Below are 14,055 nucleotides of genomic sequence, written 5' to 3' on the forward strand. Positions count from 1 at the left end.
AAATTTTCACATATCTAACCCAGCAAAAAACAATTTACGAATTACATTTAGAAACAAGCTATTTAACCTATTATGTCATAATGAAAAACTAGTGAACATAAAAACTTTTCATACCCTTGCTTTGTATCCTTTGAATAGCTAGCACAGTACTATATCATCATGGCTGTTTAAATATGGCTACAGTTTTAATATCATACTAATTTTTCTTTTCACATAAAAAAATACCTTTTATAATTACTTAAGAAATTTAAGCAACAAGTTGTTACCTAAACAGGTACACAAAATATTGCTTTTCTACTTACTTACCCGATACTGGCTCTTTTTAATTAATGGAGAGTTGAAAATTAGCTGGTCATCAAGTGATATTGTTTTGTTCAATATCTTTTCATTAAAACATGGATGAAACGCTGTAAGAACTTAACTGTTGTTTATATCAATTAGCTTATGGTAAAATTGGTTTCCTTATATGTTCCAAGAACCCACCGTCAATGTTAAGTGAGGACTTACTGTACTCGCCAAATGCTTTACCAAACAAAAAAATAAAAAGTATAAAATGATTAAATACATACCTTGGTCCTGTTGATATTTTTATTCTGTCTTCTTTCATTCCATACAAATGCAATGGCAGCCATAAAGTGAACACCATGATTCATTGAAATGGGGCCCAATAATTCAAGAATTTGCTGTCTCAAGTTCTAAAACAAGCAAGTGGCAAGTAAATTAAAAAGTATGAAATCATTAACAACTAAACTGTACTTTTTTTCTTGAAGTGTACAGTATTTACTCTACCTAAACAACAGTAAACTTTAATCATGTTAATATATGCAACCATGGTCATTTTAATTCTAAAAACAAGGCCGTAGGGAAGGGTGTCCCACAAAATGACAACCAATCAGATAAATTCAAGAGTGTAATTAGTATGGTGAAATAACAGAAAAACACAATATAGTTGACCCTTGAACAACAAGTATTTGAATTGCAAAGATTCAATAATATGTTAATTTTTCCTCAATAAATACTTGCACTATTTTCCATCTGCATTTGGGAGTCCATTGATGTGAAGTCCATATATGTGAATAGTATGCACTGTTCTAGGCTATTTTATATAGGACACTTGATCACCTACAGATTTTGACACCAGGGGAGGTGTCCTGGAATCAATCCTCCACTGACATTGAGGGGAAAAAATTTGGGGGCAGACAAAAGTTACTCATGGATTTTCCAATGCACTGGGTGGGATCAGTGCCCCCAACCCATGTGGCTCACAGGGCAACTATACATAAAATTCAATTATGTTTAATGTAGATTCATTATTAAGAGGGGAAGGAGTTTTATATTTTAGCAAAATTGAATAAAATAAAAACCACAGTTTAATCCGAATATCAGTATTTAGATAAAATTTTCCTCATGATTCTAACCCTACCCCTTTTCCCAATTACAAACATGTTCCCATGACTCAAAAGACCAGGAAATCAGGTCTAGATAATAGAAGAATGTCAATTTTAAAACTGACATAGCATAACACACTTTTAAAAATTAATATAATTTTCTTCTAAGAATAAAGTAGAAAATCTGAAAAATATGTAACAGTATTTTTAAAACAAACATTAATTCCACCATTCTGAGATAATCACTATTAACACATAAAATTTATTCCTTTTTCTGAGAGAAATTTATTTTCTTTACATGACTGGAAATACAGCATTTGTTCAACTAAGTAACATCCCTGTTTCACTAAACTTTTAAGAATTTTTCTACCCACTAAGAATTCTCAAAACTACAATTAATAGTAGCTACATAATGCAACCCTAAAGAATAATTTACTTAACCATCCCCTTAGTTATTATTTAGCATCTCTCTGTTTGCCTTATATCTTTTCATAATTTTTGATTACTTTAAAATTCATTACTAGGTAAAAGGCTATAAACATTTTAAAGCTCTTTGAAAAGGACAAAGTTTAACATGTATGAATAAACATAAAAAACATTGTCATATGAAAACTAAATACAAAAGATGAAATAATGTGTGGTCCCGTTTATTCAAAATGCTCAGAAGAAACTCTACATATAGAGAATACAGATTAGTAGTGTATAGAGGTTAGGGGTAGGAACACAGAATGACTGCAAATGGATATGCGGAATCTTTGTGGTAATATAATAGATATGTTTGAAAAGTAGAGTGTGGTGATTGTTTCACTACTCTTCAAATATGTTTCTAAAAATCACTATATTGCATGCACTTTAAATAGATGAATTTTATGATGCATCATAAAATTATTTGGTAATTATCCAGTACACTAGAGTGCCATACATACTACTGAAATTATTCATAAATTCTGAATATAATCTCTGAAACAGTGCTAAAACAGACTCTTGAGCCCCCGGTGAAGTGTGAATTACTAACCTTTGTGGCTCCAAGATTAATAGTGGTAACAGATGCAGATGCAGCAACAGTCATCTTTTCCGAAGAATCAGCCTGATGCAGTATGCTCCAAAGCAGTGTCACAGAGGACATGATCATATGAAGGATTGAGAGGATTCCTTTGCGGGCTTCATACAAGTGCCTGTGGTCTACATTGACCCAAAGCTATTAAAGTTGGGGGGAAAACATATTATCACTTACTGAGGTTTTTAAATGGGGACTTGTATAGCATAATCTTTTTTAAAAAGTAAAATATTTGTGCAGCCTTACTTGGAGATACTGTGTAGTGGGATCCAACAAACAGTAATGGATAATGGCTGTGATCCCTTCTAAAAGAATAAGGATCATATCTGGTGGAATAATTGATGCCATCCACAGAGGCCTGAAATAAAATGCATTCATTTGAACATAAGTTCTGAAAAACAAAAGTCCATATTTTATTAATATTAAATGTTCTAGGCACATAGTAAGTGCTCAATAAAGATTATATAAGTAAATGACTAAAATAATAAATTAGTAGCTTTTATGTCCTAATTTATAAAATATATGTCACATTATATGTACTAAATTGTTTTTGGCTAAGATATTCTACACAATGTAACCAATGCCAGTAAATCTCTAGCAACTGTGTAGGGCAGGCATATCAATAATAAATAATGCTGGCAGTTTTCTTATATTTTACATGTAGTTGCTGAGGTTATATAGGAGACAAACCGGAAATTAGTCTACGTACTAATCATCTGGCTCATTTGGCAGACTAATTTTAAGTATGGCCTGGGGATACATATGGAATTTCTCCTCCAAACAAGAAATAAAATCAGATAGGAAAAGATTTGTAATTTTAAATTAATTTAGTGTGAAATTAATTTGCACTTAGATAACATTCGGATAAAACTAGGGAAACATCTTTTCTGGGCTATTACTTTTGCTAGCTCAGAGAAGTAGAACGGAATTAATTTCAGCCCTTAGGAGGAAAAGGCCTGTTTAAACATTTCCTTATCTTTTCCAGTCGTCATTGTTTAATTATTACTCCTCAAGCTGAATTTTCTTCTTTGTGAAAATAACTTACTATTTGTAACCTACCTAGTGATACCCACTAATTTACTCAAATTGTGACTGACATTCTGTATGCCTAAGCAGTTATATATGTGTGAATGTCAATTAAAACAAAATTAAAAATGAACTCTTACCTGCTATCAGATAATCCTGTTTCATATTTGTACTGCTGAATTAGATTATCTAAATTTCTGCAAAGCTGTAGTGTCACAGAAACAACCACTCTCTGTAGAACTTTTCCCATGTAAGGCAAAGTAGATGTGATTAAACCAATCCATTGTGGGTGCATCTTACAAGCACAGTGTTGATGTAAGGCCCGTATCACTGCACAGAGGAACATGCCTTGGCATGTGATTGGCTGAGCATGCAAATACTGAAGAGAAGTCATGGGCTGATGGGGATTGATGTGTTCCAGATCAGATACAACGAAATCAAAACCTGTTTCATTCTCTTCAGGGACAGTCATTACCCAGTGTTCTAGAACAATGAGTCTCTGAAGAACTTTAAGAAGTTGTGACTGGAGTGTGCTGCCATTGTCAAACTCATCCTCGGAGAAATTGATAAGGCTGTCCTCTGAGAAACCTTCTTCCACAGCAATCACATTTTTACCTGCCATTTTTTCACTATGCCATTTCTGTGCACTAAAGATAGATGACAGCAAACAGTGAAGAATTACTTTCTGAACTTTGCACTTAGATAGCATATCAGAGATAAAACTAGGGAAACCCTTTGCTGAGTTTTCTATTACTTTTGCCAGCTCAGTAAAGAGAAGTGTCAAAATTTCTATGCTCATCATCTGCATGTTCCGATTGCCTATTAAATCCTGTGCAGTAACCTTGACATGAGTTGGATAATGGCTACGCATGTAATATAAACAGAGGGAAATGAGAATTTCTATGTACATAGAACTCCTGAAGTTATGATTTGAGTCCACTGGAATGTGACTATAAAAGTCTTTGCCCATAACAGAAATCCGGTGTCTGGCCAATAGATTCTGAAGCAGAGATAACTGAGGAGTATACACATTATTTATACTAGTGGTTGAAATGGCATTTACAAAAGCAATAGGGTTAGTTTTCAATATGGCTTTGATGGCAGAAAAAGCATACAGAGTCCTGGATGAATCATACAACTGGAGATACAGGAGCACATGCTGATAGAGAGGATGGATGTTGAAACTGGGAGATTTCCGTGATCCTGGAGAACCCATGTCACTCTCAATTTCAGAAATGTCTCCCTCTCCACAGCTGTACCAGTTCTCTAAATCCAGACCGTCACTAAAAAATACACTGGTTTGTTTGAGTTTTTCATTTGAAGTTTTTTTCTTGTCATCATCCTTTTTCTTGGCAAGTTTTACTTTAGGTTTTGCTCCTGGCTGTTTGCCTGACTCCTTAACGATTGTTTCTTTCTCTGAGACTTTTTCTGATAATTTTTCTTTGAAGCTGAACTGAATACTACTGTGACTCCTCTGTCTAGATTTGGTTTCTGTGGAAGCAAGAGAAGAGTCATGGGGAGTCTGTGTGGTTTCAGAAATACAAGGTGAGGAGCTATTTCTGGAGATTCCAGTTGCCATGCACTCACGGCCATCTTCTGCAGACACAGAAAGAAACTGAGATCTTTCGTTACTCAGCGAAGTGCTCTGCTGAGTGGACTGATCTTCACTTTTAATTGGCTCCTCGCCTGGATCCACATCACCGTGCTTTGGGGGCATAGCTTCAATTTCTAACTGAGAAGTAGCTGATGCTGATTCTTCTTCGAGGCCACTTACAACTTTACATATCAGGTCAAACACTACCTGCTGAACATCATCATCTGGGGAGCTTGCGTTCAGCATCTGAGAGTCCTCTTGGGTATTTACATTTTCAGGATCAACTTCGTAACTCAGGTTGTCCCCTGCAGAGGACTGTGAACATCCAGAGTCAGAACTCTGAAGTATTTCTATCTGTTGGTCTGGAAGATCAAAATCGGATACAATCATTGGAATTGTCTCACTGCTGGTACTTAGAAGGGACAGTCTGTCACTTAATGGATTAACGGTGAGACTAAAGTTCTCTATTTCATCCACGGTAAGCGGTTTTTCACCATTTCCTTTAGATGCAATGAGTTGTATTTGGCTTACTGGTATGTGAAAAAATAGCAAAGAAGGAAAAATTTTAAATAATGAAAATGTAGAAATGTACACTGAACTCAAGAATTTTAAACATTAGTTTTAAAACCTACTTATATTTACTATTAAAAATCATATTTTATTACTATTTTATACCTTTTAAGTTAGAAATTATATAACTGTTAACTAGAATTTAATAAACATAATTCAACAATAGAAGACCTATTATTCAATTGAATTAAACTTAAAACAGAAGAGTACATTTAATACAGATGAAATATAAAAATTTGCCCTGATCCCCAAATAAGACATCCATTTTTTTACTGCAGTTCAAAATTTTAGTGCTCTTTTCCTCCCTGTGTTATGCTAAAGAGAAGTATAAAAATACAACCTCCTTGATTCTGATAAAATTCAGAAAACGTTTAGGAATAATCTAGTATGAGTAATGCCCAAGCAAGACAATGAGGGTGAGAGAAGAAAAAGACAACATTGTTCCCTCTAAGGAGCTTAAAATCAGCGGCAGATCACGAATACATTGATCCATTTCTATACTTTTTGGAGAGCATACTACATTGATGGAATTCTTTTAGAATGGATGGAAGGCTTAGTTGCATATGAATGGTACAAACCAAATGCTATCACTTTCAGGGAAAGCATCATGATACCACAGGTGAGGGCTGAGATTGATTTCAGGAGAGGTGAGAATTCAGCAGACAAGCTGGAATCGTGATGGTAGGTAGTGATAATACATAGAAGTTCTGGCAATTAGCAGGGTAGGGCATTTTTTAGAAGATTCAGAAAAAGGAATCTAGAGAAAGGAACAGACTCTGTAGAAACACACTAAAAGTGAAATAGCAGGATGGTGTAGTTCCAGCTTGCATCACTTACCAGCAGTGAGCCTTTGAGATAGCACAACCTCCTAAGAATCAGCTCCCTGCTCAGTATAATTACTTTTTTAATGCTGACCTCATAGGGTTGTTGAGACACAAATGATATTAAGTGAGAATCTTCTGTCCCTTTCATATAATAAATAAATCTAATGCTGTGATAACTCCCTGAAAGAAGAGTCAACTGATAAGAGACCCAACTCTTCTAAGAGGGTCACTGACAAAGCACATACAGACATGGCCCACATGAGCACTGCTAATGCATGCAGAGGGGAGAAAATAAGTCCATTCAAAAAATATCACATTCAATTTTCTTGTCAATCACTGTTGTGTTCAACTCTCACTTTATTTTAAAAACTTAACTCTAAATAGAGCTGTTTTACTTGCATGTGATATTCACCATTGCTACATGCAAAGTTTTCCATGAAATGCTTGTCACTTTCTTCTCCAGGATAACAAGCCTTATTCCAGTAACGTTCTGCTTGAACACGCTGCACTGAAACCCTCTGAGTTTTGGGATGAAGCAGGAGCAATAGCAATGGCTCCAAAACTCTTGCAATATCATGTCTTTGTAGAACTTGGTTTAGCCAGGCTTGTCCCACAGAGCTGGTAGAACCATCGACACTGTTAAGGCTATCTAACATGATGAACAGTGACCTACAATAAACACAAATAAGTAAAGAACAAAATACCCACTGTTACTGTGACACTCTTAACTTTTCTAAAATTAACATTATAAGTTGTGTTTCTTATTTTGAATTAACCATTTAAACTAGTCATACTTCAGGATAACTTTGACCACAGCATTTTAATAATCTTAATCTCACAGTGTCAGTAGGTACAATAAGGAGAAAACCATCTTTTCCCCTTTTGTAGGTACTTGGATTCCTAAAATTTCACAAGCATACATTATTCTTAAGATAAATAGTAAAGAATAATAATAATAATAAAACACCTTACAAAATTAGACTTGTTTTAGCAACATATTCCTGTCACCAAATATTGAACCCTCTTCCAATTCAAGTCATTGTTACCTCTATGCTGGCCCATGCTCCTCTGTCCCATTCTCTTTATGAATCGAAACTATGCACTTAATTCAAGGCATGAGGGATGGTTTGGATCAGAATACCCATAATTCAAATCTGGGCCATTCATTCGATCTCATGTGTGCTCTTGGGCAAGTCACAACTTCTCTGGGCCTTCACTGCCTCACTTGTATGATGAGGAAACATGGTCGTCAAATTAGAGATGGTATTTGTAAAGTTTCTAGGCCTAGGGCCTACTTCGTTATAGAAGTTCAATAGCAGATCATTTAAAGATGGTGATGCTGCTTGAAAAGCACCAGTTGGCATACATTCAGTAGAGCAGACATGTGATCTGAGCTGGGCTTTAAACAAAGATTTGTGGCCACCTCTATGAAACCTGCTGGTGAGATTGCTACCTTATGCCAATATACAAATCTACTTGTAAGTGGCATCTACTTGGAAGTCAATGCAAATCTCATATTTTGGAATGAGTCATCTAAATAGGCTAGACAAATTTCAGAACCACTCTCAGGCACTTATAGGTTCTTTGAATCCATGAAAGGGATGTCAGTATTTTAAATGTCAGCTTTAAATTTTAATAAATACCAGTTCAGGCAAAAGATAGAGCATAACTGCTAGAGAAACACTTATACAATGTACTATTTACATGTTATGTTACGGAATGTGATTACAGATTCAAGAAGGCTGTCTCCAATGCTATAATCATGATACATGGAATGGCATCTACCACATTATTGGGACTTGATAAACAGTCATCCCAAAAATGAGGGACACGGAGTGCTCCAGAGCAAAAAAGGGCAAATCTGGGAGAACAATGAAATCTACTAGATACATGAAAATGCCATGAATTTTAATGTAGCTTAAATTTTTAACTAAAATTTATAAGTTCTATTTATAAAATGTGTACATTGCTATTGCCTACCCCTGCCAAATGAACAAAGGAGTCAACAAAAGAGACAGTAAGATATATGAAGATAAAATCTGAACATAAAATGCAACCAACCTGTCAAAAGAACGAGCAAAAGATGAAGACTTATTTATATGGAGGTCCCTTGTTAGATGCCAAAGAACTGCAAACTTTGCATGCGCCTCCATCTTTATTTTCTGAGGAGGAATATAAGAGATTACATTATTTTACTTTCCTTTGAAGATATTAAGCTATTTTAGTAAAAAATCAAAGGAGCTATTTAAGAGTACTGTGCTCAACGTTCATGATACTCCAAAACACTGCAATAAACTTTATTTTCTCATGGAAGTAGAAACATAGAAAATACCTAAATACAAAATATTAAACACAAAGGATCATCTTAGGCTGCCTGATAAATAATTATTAATTCAGAGAGGTAATCAGTTTACTAGGTTATTGTAAGGAAAAGTGTTGATATTGTGCATCCCTCATGATATGCTCAGTATAGGAAGCACTTCCCCCCTCATTTTGATACAAATACTTAGTAGTCAAAATTGACTTCATTGTACTATATGATTTATTTTTGCTCCCAAAAATTATATATTAATCACAAATGAATTTATCACTTACAAAGATGGTTTATTTGATTAAAAAATTTAAATACCTAAAACATTATTTCTACAAGAAAAATATTACACTATTTTGGGAATTATTTGAATAAGATTTAAGTGTTAAGATATAATGGCTACAACAATGTAAAAATAAATTATTTAGAAAGGCCAGCATTTGGTATTAGATAATGAACACATATTAATGTAAATCAAGTAGAAATTGTGATATTATTAAAATGTTTATAGTCTTTCTCTAGCTCTTGTAGGATCCTTCAAGTAAAAGGCCTCCCCCCTCTCCCCCCCCAAATCCAGGAACAGCAACTATTTAAGTTGCTTGAGAATTGCTTGCTTTTTCTGTGGGCATAATAAATGTTTTTCCTATAAACCCCGTGTTTTTACATCAACCAATACAAAGATATAAAAAAATAATAACAGGTACTTTTAACTTTTTACATGGCTGAGTAGTATCTTTATTCAGGACTTAGTATTTTTTTACAAATGAAATGTTACACAAGTAAACAGGTATGTAATTTGTCCTAAATATATGTAATGTAATGTAAACAAAATTTAATTGAAATATAAGGCTTTATTTAAAATTTTATTTCTGAACAGTTTTGTAAGAATGTGTTGCAGCTAAAGTAGAATTTTAACATTTTTCCTAGGAATAAACTCTCCATTCTTTTTCATTTACTTCTCCATTTGCCACTTTCCTACCCTGCCAAATGTTTCATTTACTCAAATAATGCCTTTTTGTTTTAATGTTTCTTGTTGTTATTATTTTTTAAATATATTTTTATTCATTTCAGAGAGGAAAGGAGAGGGAGAGGTAGAAACATCAATGATGAGAGAGAATCACTGATCAGCTGCCTCCTGCACATCCTCTACTGGGGATAGGTCAGGCATGTGCCCTTGACCAGAATTGAACCCGGGACCCTTCAGTCCACAGGCCAAACCAGCTAGGCCGGGCATCACAATGCCTTTCTTGAGTATGACCCATTCAAACTCACTAGAATTGAGGCTTTATTCAATTAGGGCAATCTACTTCTAAAAGCTATTTAATAAAATCTTGAGTTTATATTACAGAGCAGGTGCAGGAAGACCACATACTTCATTAGTTATCTGGAATAGATCAATTAGAATGTGTTCCAACTTCCTCTCAGGCTCACTGGTAACTCAGACATCTTTACTCTGACCTATGTGCCACTTCCTATACATTAGAATACAAAAATCCTTATTTTGGATATGTAATGAAATGAAAATAATACAATCTCACATATTAGCATTATATAGCTGATAAATGTAACTGACACCTATTATTTCATTTCCATGTATTAATGTATCCATTAGTACTACAACTGAGGCCACTGAGGCCTCTTGAAATGAGTCTAGAACATGGACCAGCAAAAACCTTAATCATAACTACCTATAACTGGTGTCCTGAACCAAGAAACAAACCCAGTATTTAATTTTGAGTTACTTGATTTTTTATATTACTGATGTTTTTGTAAAGAATTTTCCTGTAAAAAGAATAAGACATTAAAATCACTGAACAAACCTCTATTTTCTCTTGTTCAGATACTAGCTGTAATCATTTTCCTAAGGTTTCCCAACTTTACATTTGGTATAATAGGAATGGGGAGTGGACACAGAATAAGAGAAGTCACCTTGTCTTTATGAGTTAACTGCTGGCTTATCACATCCTCACAGATGCTGGAAGAAGGAACCAAGTTATGTAACTGGTAGAACAGCTCCACACTCTTTTGGTGGTGCTGAGGGGTGCTATCTCCCAGCTGGTCCCACAGTGTGAAAGCTACATGCTGTAGAAAAAGAGGTAAAGGTAACAATATTATAAAACCATGAATGTAAACTCATTAACGAACTTCCTACTGGTACATACAAGTCATATGGCCAGAACTTGAAGGTCTTTGATACTCATTATGATACTGGGATGAGATTTAAAAGTGTACCTTTCACCTGCCTACTGTCATTCAGGCCCTTAGACATAGTCCTTTAATATTATTTATTTTAAACATCAGACATGTAAACACTTTCTGCAGAGCCAAAGTAAGTCCCCATTTCATTATTTTAATGACATTTAGTAAAGTGATGCTAGAATACATTATTCTTAAGAGGGCACAACTCCCACATTGAATACTTAATATTTACAGGGATATGTTGCAAAGTGAAATAGCCCAAATATCCAAACTACTTAAGGCATATAAAGTAGGTCATCTGTATTTCAGAGTTCCACGTATACGTTAACACAGCCTTGCTCTATGACAATGTTAAAAAAATAAAAAAAAAAAAAAAAAGTACAATCATCAGGGTTTATCACCACAACCTTATAGAAATCAGCTTTAATCCAGCAGCAGAAACTATCTGGAGTGACTTGGAAGCAGAGAAAGAAATGTTTAAATTTTTTTTTGTATAAAAATTTGCTTAGATGTAAAACAATGCAAATATGCTTGATGTTCTTTCTAGAGAATATCATTTGTACTGTTTCAGAAATTAGAGACTATATCTTTCCTAAATGTCATCATATATCACAAATGAAAGCAAACAATATAAAGTCAGAAAAACTTTTCCTAGGAGTTTTGAAGAGTTAAGTTGTACAAAGCAAAAGTACTTCAACCACTTCATCTGGAAATAAGTTTTACTCTATAGAGCTTTCCTTTTTCTTTTTTTTATTTTAGCTGAAATTATTTCCTCCATCCTTATCTTTTTTCTCCATACAAAAGTGGGAACAAGATGGGCAAAGCAGTACACAAGTGTGGTATCTTTTTCTATACAGTATGATATTAAGGTGTTAAATTAAGCCTGATTATAATCTTTAAAAGCTTTGCCATGCAAACTAGGTCAAGTATCATCTTAGTCATGTATATATTTAGCTTTTACCTTAAAAAATTCAGTCTTCTCAGCTATGTACTTCAGATTGCCCGGAGTGAGGGGAGGTCTAATAACCACAGCTACTCTTCCCTGGTTTGGACTTAAGGGTTGCACAGGTTCCACACTATTGATGTTTTCCCCGGTGACCATGACCACAGACTGAGTCAATGCCACCAGGTCCATGACTAGTGAGATAGCGACACTCTGCACACTGAAATCACTTGCTTGGTTGCACGCATTCATTAGAGTCTGGAGCCACAATGGAGGCTGCACATGCTCACAGTCTGAAACAAAAGATGGAAGCCAACACAGTGCATCACACTAAACCTTCATATATACTCTAACTCCCCAGTTAATTTAAAATAACAAAGCTTACTACCTGTAGGTCTTGATCAGTTAACAAAACCAATGGCTTCTCCACTAGACTAGAAAATACAGCAGTAACAAGACTCTCATAAACTTGTTTTTTATATGTACTTTTCTTATGCCAAATTATACAATCTGTTTTCCTGTATTGAGATTGTGTATTAGTCAAACATTAATGCAGTATTCACTGAACTGTGGATATATACAAAAATTTACATAAAGGTAAATACATATACTAGTCATAATAAAGAAAAACAGTGAGAAAAACAACAGTGGATCTAAATATTAGATTCATTTTCTCCAAAGAATGGAGTTAATTTCCTTTTTAGTTTCTATTCACTTGTAAGAAAACTGTACAAGACTTCAAAATCACAAACTTTTCCAACATAATCTTCCCACGACAATATTGCATTTAAAAATATCTACAAAATTTAAAACACCTTAAAAAATTAACTGAAAACAAATCTCACTTTTAATATTTGAGTGCTCCTGGGTTAAAAAAAATAGCATGCCATAGAAAATATTTGAATATGAATAAAATAAACTACCTTACCAGTCTCTGACTGTTCCGAATGTAACTCTGAGGTATGGTTCCCGTCTGCAATGTAAACTGGAAAACTTGAGCACTCCAGAAAGAGCTGGCAGGCAGCAAGGAAGGCAGAAAGGTATTCTTTTGAAGTTTTCTGTTTACTTATATTTCTATCTTTAACGTCTCCATGTGAATCCCTGTCCCATTTTGAAGTTTCTCCTTGCTCTCGGCTGAGGTCCCCATGATGCTCTGTAGCCAAAGCTTGTGAGAAAGAGTTACTCTGGACAATGTAGAGGTTGATAAGTCTGGTGAGGAACTGCTGGACGTACTCCAAGCAGCACTGCATTGCAGTCTTTTGGACTGTCTTCCCACCTCGGGTTGCTGTCCCCTGAGTGACAAGGGAGGCAGGCTGGATGATGGTTTCTTCAGATCCCACAGTGGAAGCCGTTTCTGTCTCAGAGGATGTGCTACCAATTGGGATGGCAGCTGCTCCCTGCCCCTCACTCAGTTCTCTGTCAATGTCGTCAGTTCGGTCTGCTTGATACTGTATAAATTCAGTGAATCCACTCTCTGATGACTGACTACTTGGTGGATTTTCTCCATCTTCAAACACTTCAGTAGGATTTTCAAGAGAAACTGATGATACCTGGAAGAGATGAAAAAGAACTGCTTAGTAGCTAATGTATATATTAGGAATTAATAATTAGAAATGATCATGTTTGGAAAAAAATCAATTTTAGATTCCTCTTCACAACTTTATATATTCAGTTAAATCTTTTTTTTTTAAGAACACCTTTAAAAATATATATATATTTTATTGTTTTTTTACAGAGAGGAAGGGAGAGGAATAGAGAGCTAGAAACATCAATGAGAGAGACCAATTGCCTCCTGCACTCCCTGCATCGGGGATGTGCCCACAGCCAATGTACATGCCCTTGCCCGGAATCGAACCTGGGACCCTTTAGTCGCAAACCGAGTTCTATCCACTGAGCCAAACCAGTTTCAGCTATTCAGTTAAATCTTAAAATAGTTTCTACAATTGATTTATATGTCTATGATAATCAATAGGAAATATGGAAATGGTTTTAATGATTGTATCAATTTGTCATTCAGTAAATATTTTTCACTTTATGCTTAGCATAAAGTTATGTTCATGAGGGCAAAGTATGTGAATGTACAAATTTCTAAGATTCATATCCTTTTTTTCAAAAGACTAAGAATTTATTCAATCTTCTTCAT

At 34.8% G+C, this 14,055-nt stretch overlaps 1 protein-coding gene across 15 annotated transcripts in view; it reads right to left on the reverse strand.

The window, feature by feature from the left end:
- DOP1A (DOP1 leucine zipper like protein A) overlaps nt 1-14,055 on the reverse strand; it is a 76,264-nt gene that overhangs the window by 27,832 nt on the left and 34,377 nt on the right. For all 15 annotated transcript variants that reach the window (XM_036414830.2, XM_036414823.2, XM_036414818.2 and 12 more), the window contains 9 exons: nt 12,841-13,462; nt 11,931-12,205; nt 10,700-10,852; nt 8,521-8,621; nt 6,872-7,128; nt 3,612-5,595; nt 2,692-2,803; nt 2,404-2,586; nt 570-695 (listed from right to left, as the gene is read on the reverse strand). In XM_036414830.2, coding sequence (XP_036270723.1) covers nt 570-695; nt 2,404-2,586; nt 2,692-2,803; nt 3,612-5,595; nt 6,872-7,128; nt 8,521-8,621; nt 10,700-10,852; nt 11,931-12,205; nt 12,841-13,462 — 3,813 coding nt within the window. The remainder of the gene's footprint in view (nt 1-569; nt 696-2,403; nt 2,587-2,691; nt 2,804-3,611; nt 5,596-6,871; nt 7,129-8,520; nt 8,622-10,699; nt 10,853-11,930; nt 12,206-12,840; nt 13,463-14,055) is intronic.

The sequence above is a fragment of the Pipistrellus kuhlii genome, unplaced genomic scaffold (genome assembly GCF_014108245.1).
Source record: "Pipistrellus kuhlii isolate mPipKuh1 unplaced genomic scaffold, mPipKuh1.p scaffold_m20_p_5, whole genome shotgun sequence".
Classification (NCBI taxonomy): Eukaryota; Metazoa; Chordata; class Mammalia; order Chiroptera; family Vespertilionidae; genus Pipistrellus; species Pipistrellus kuhlii.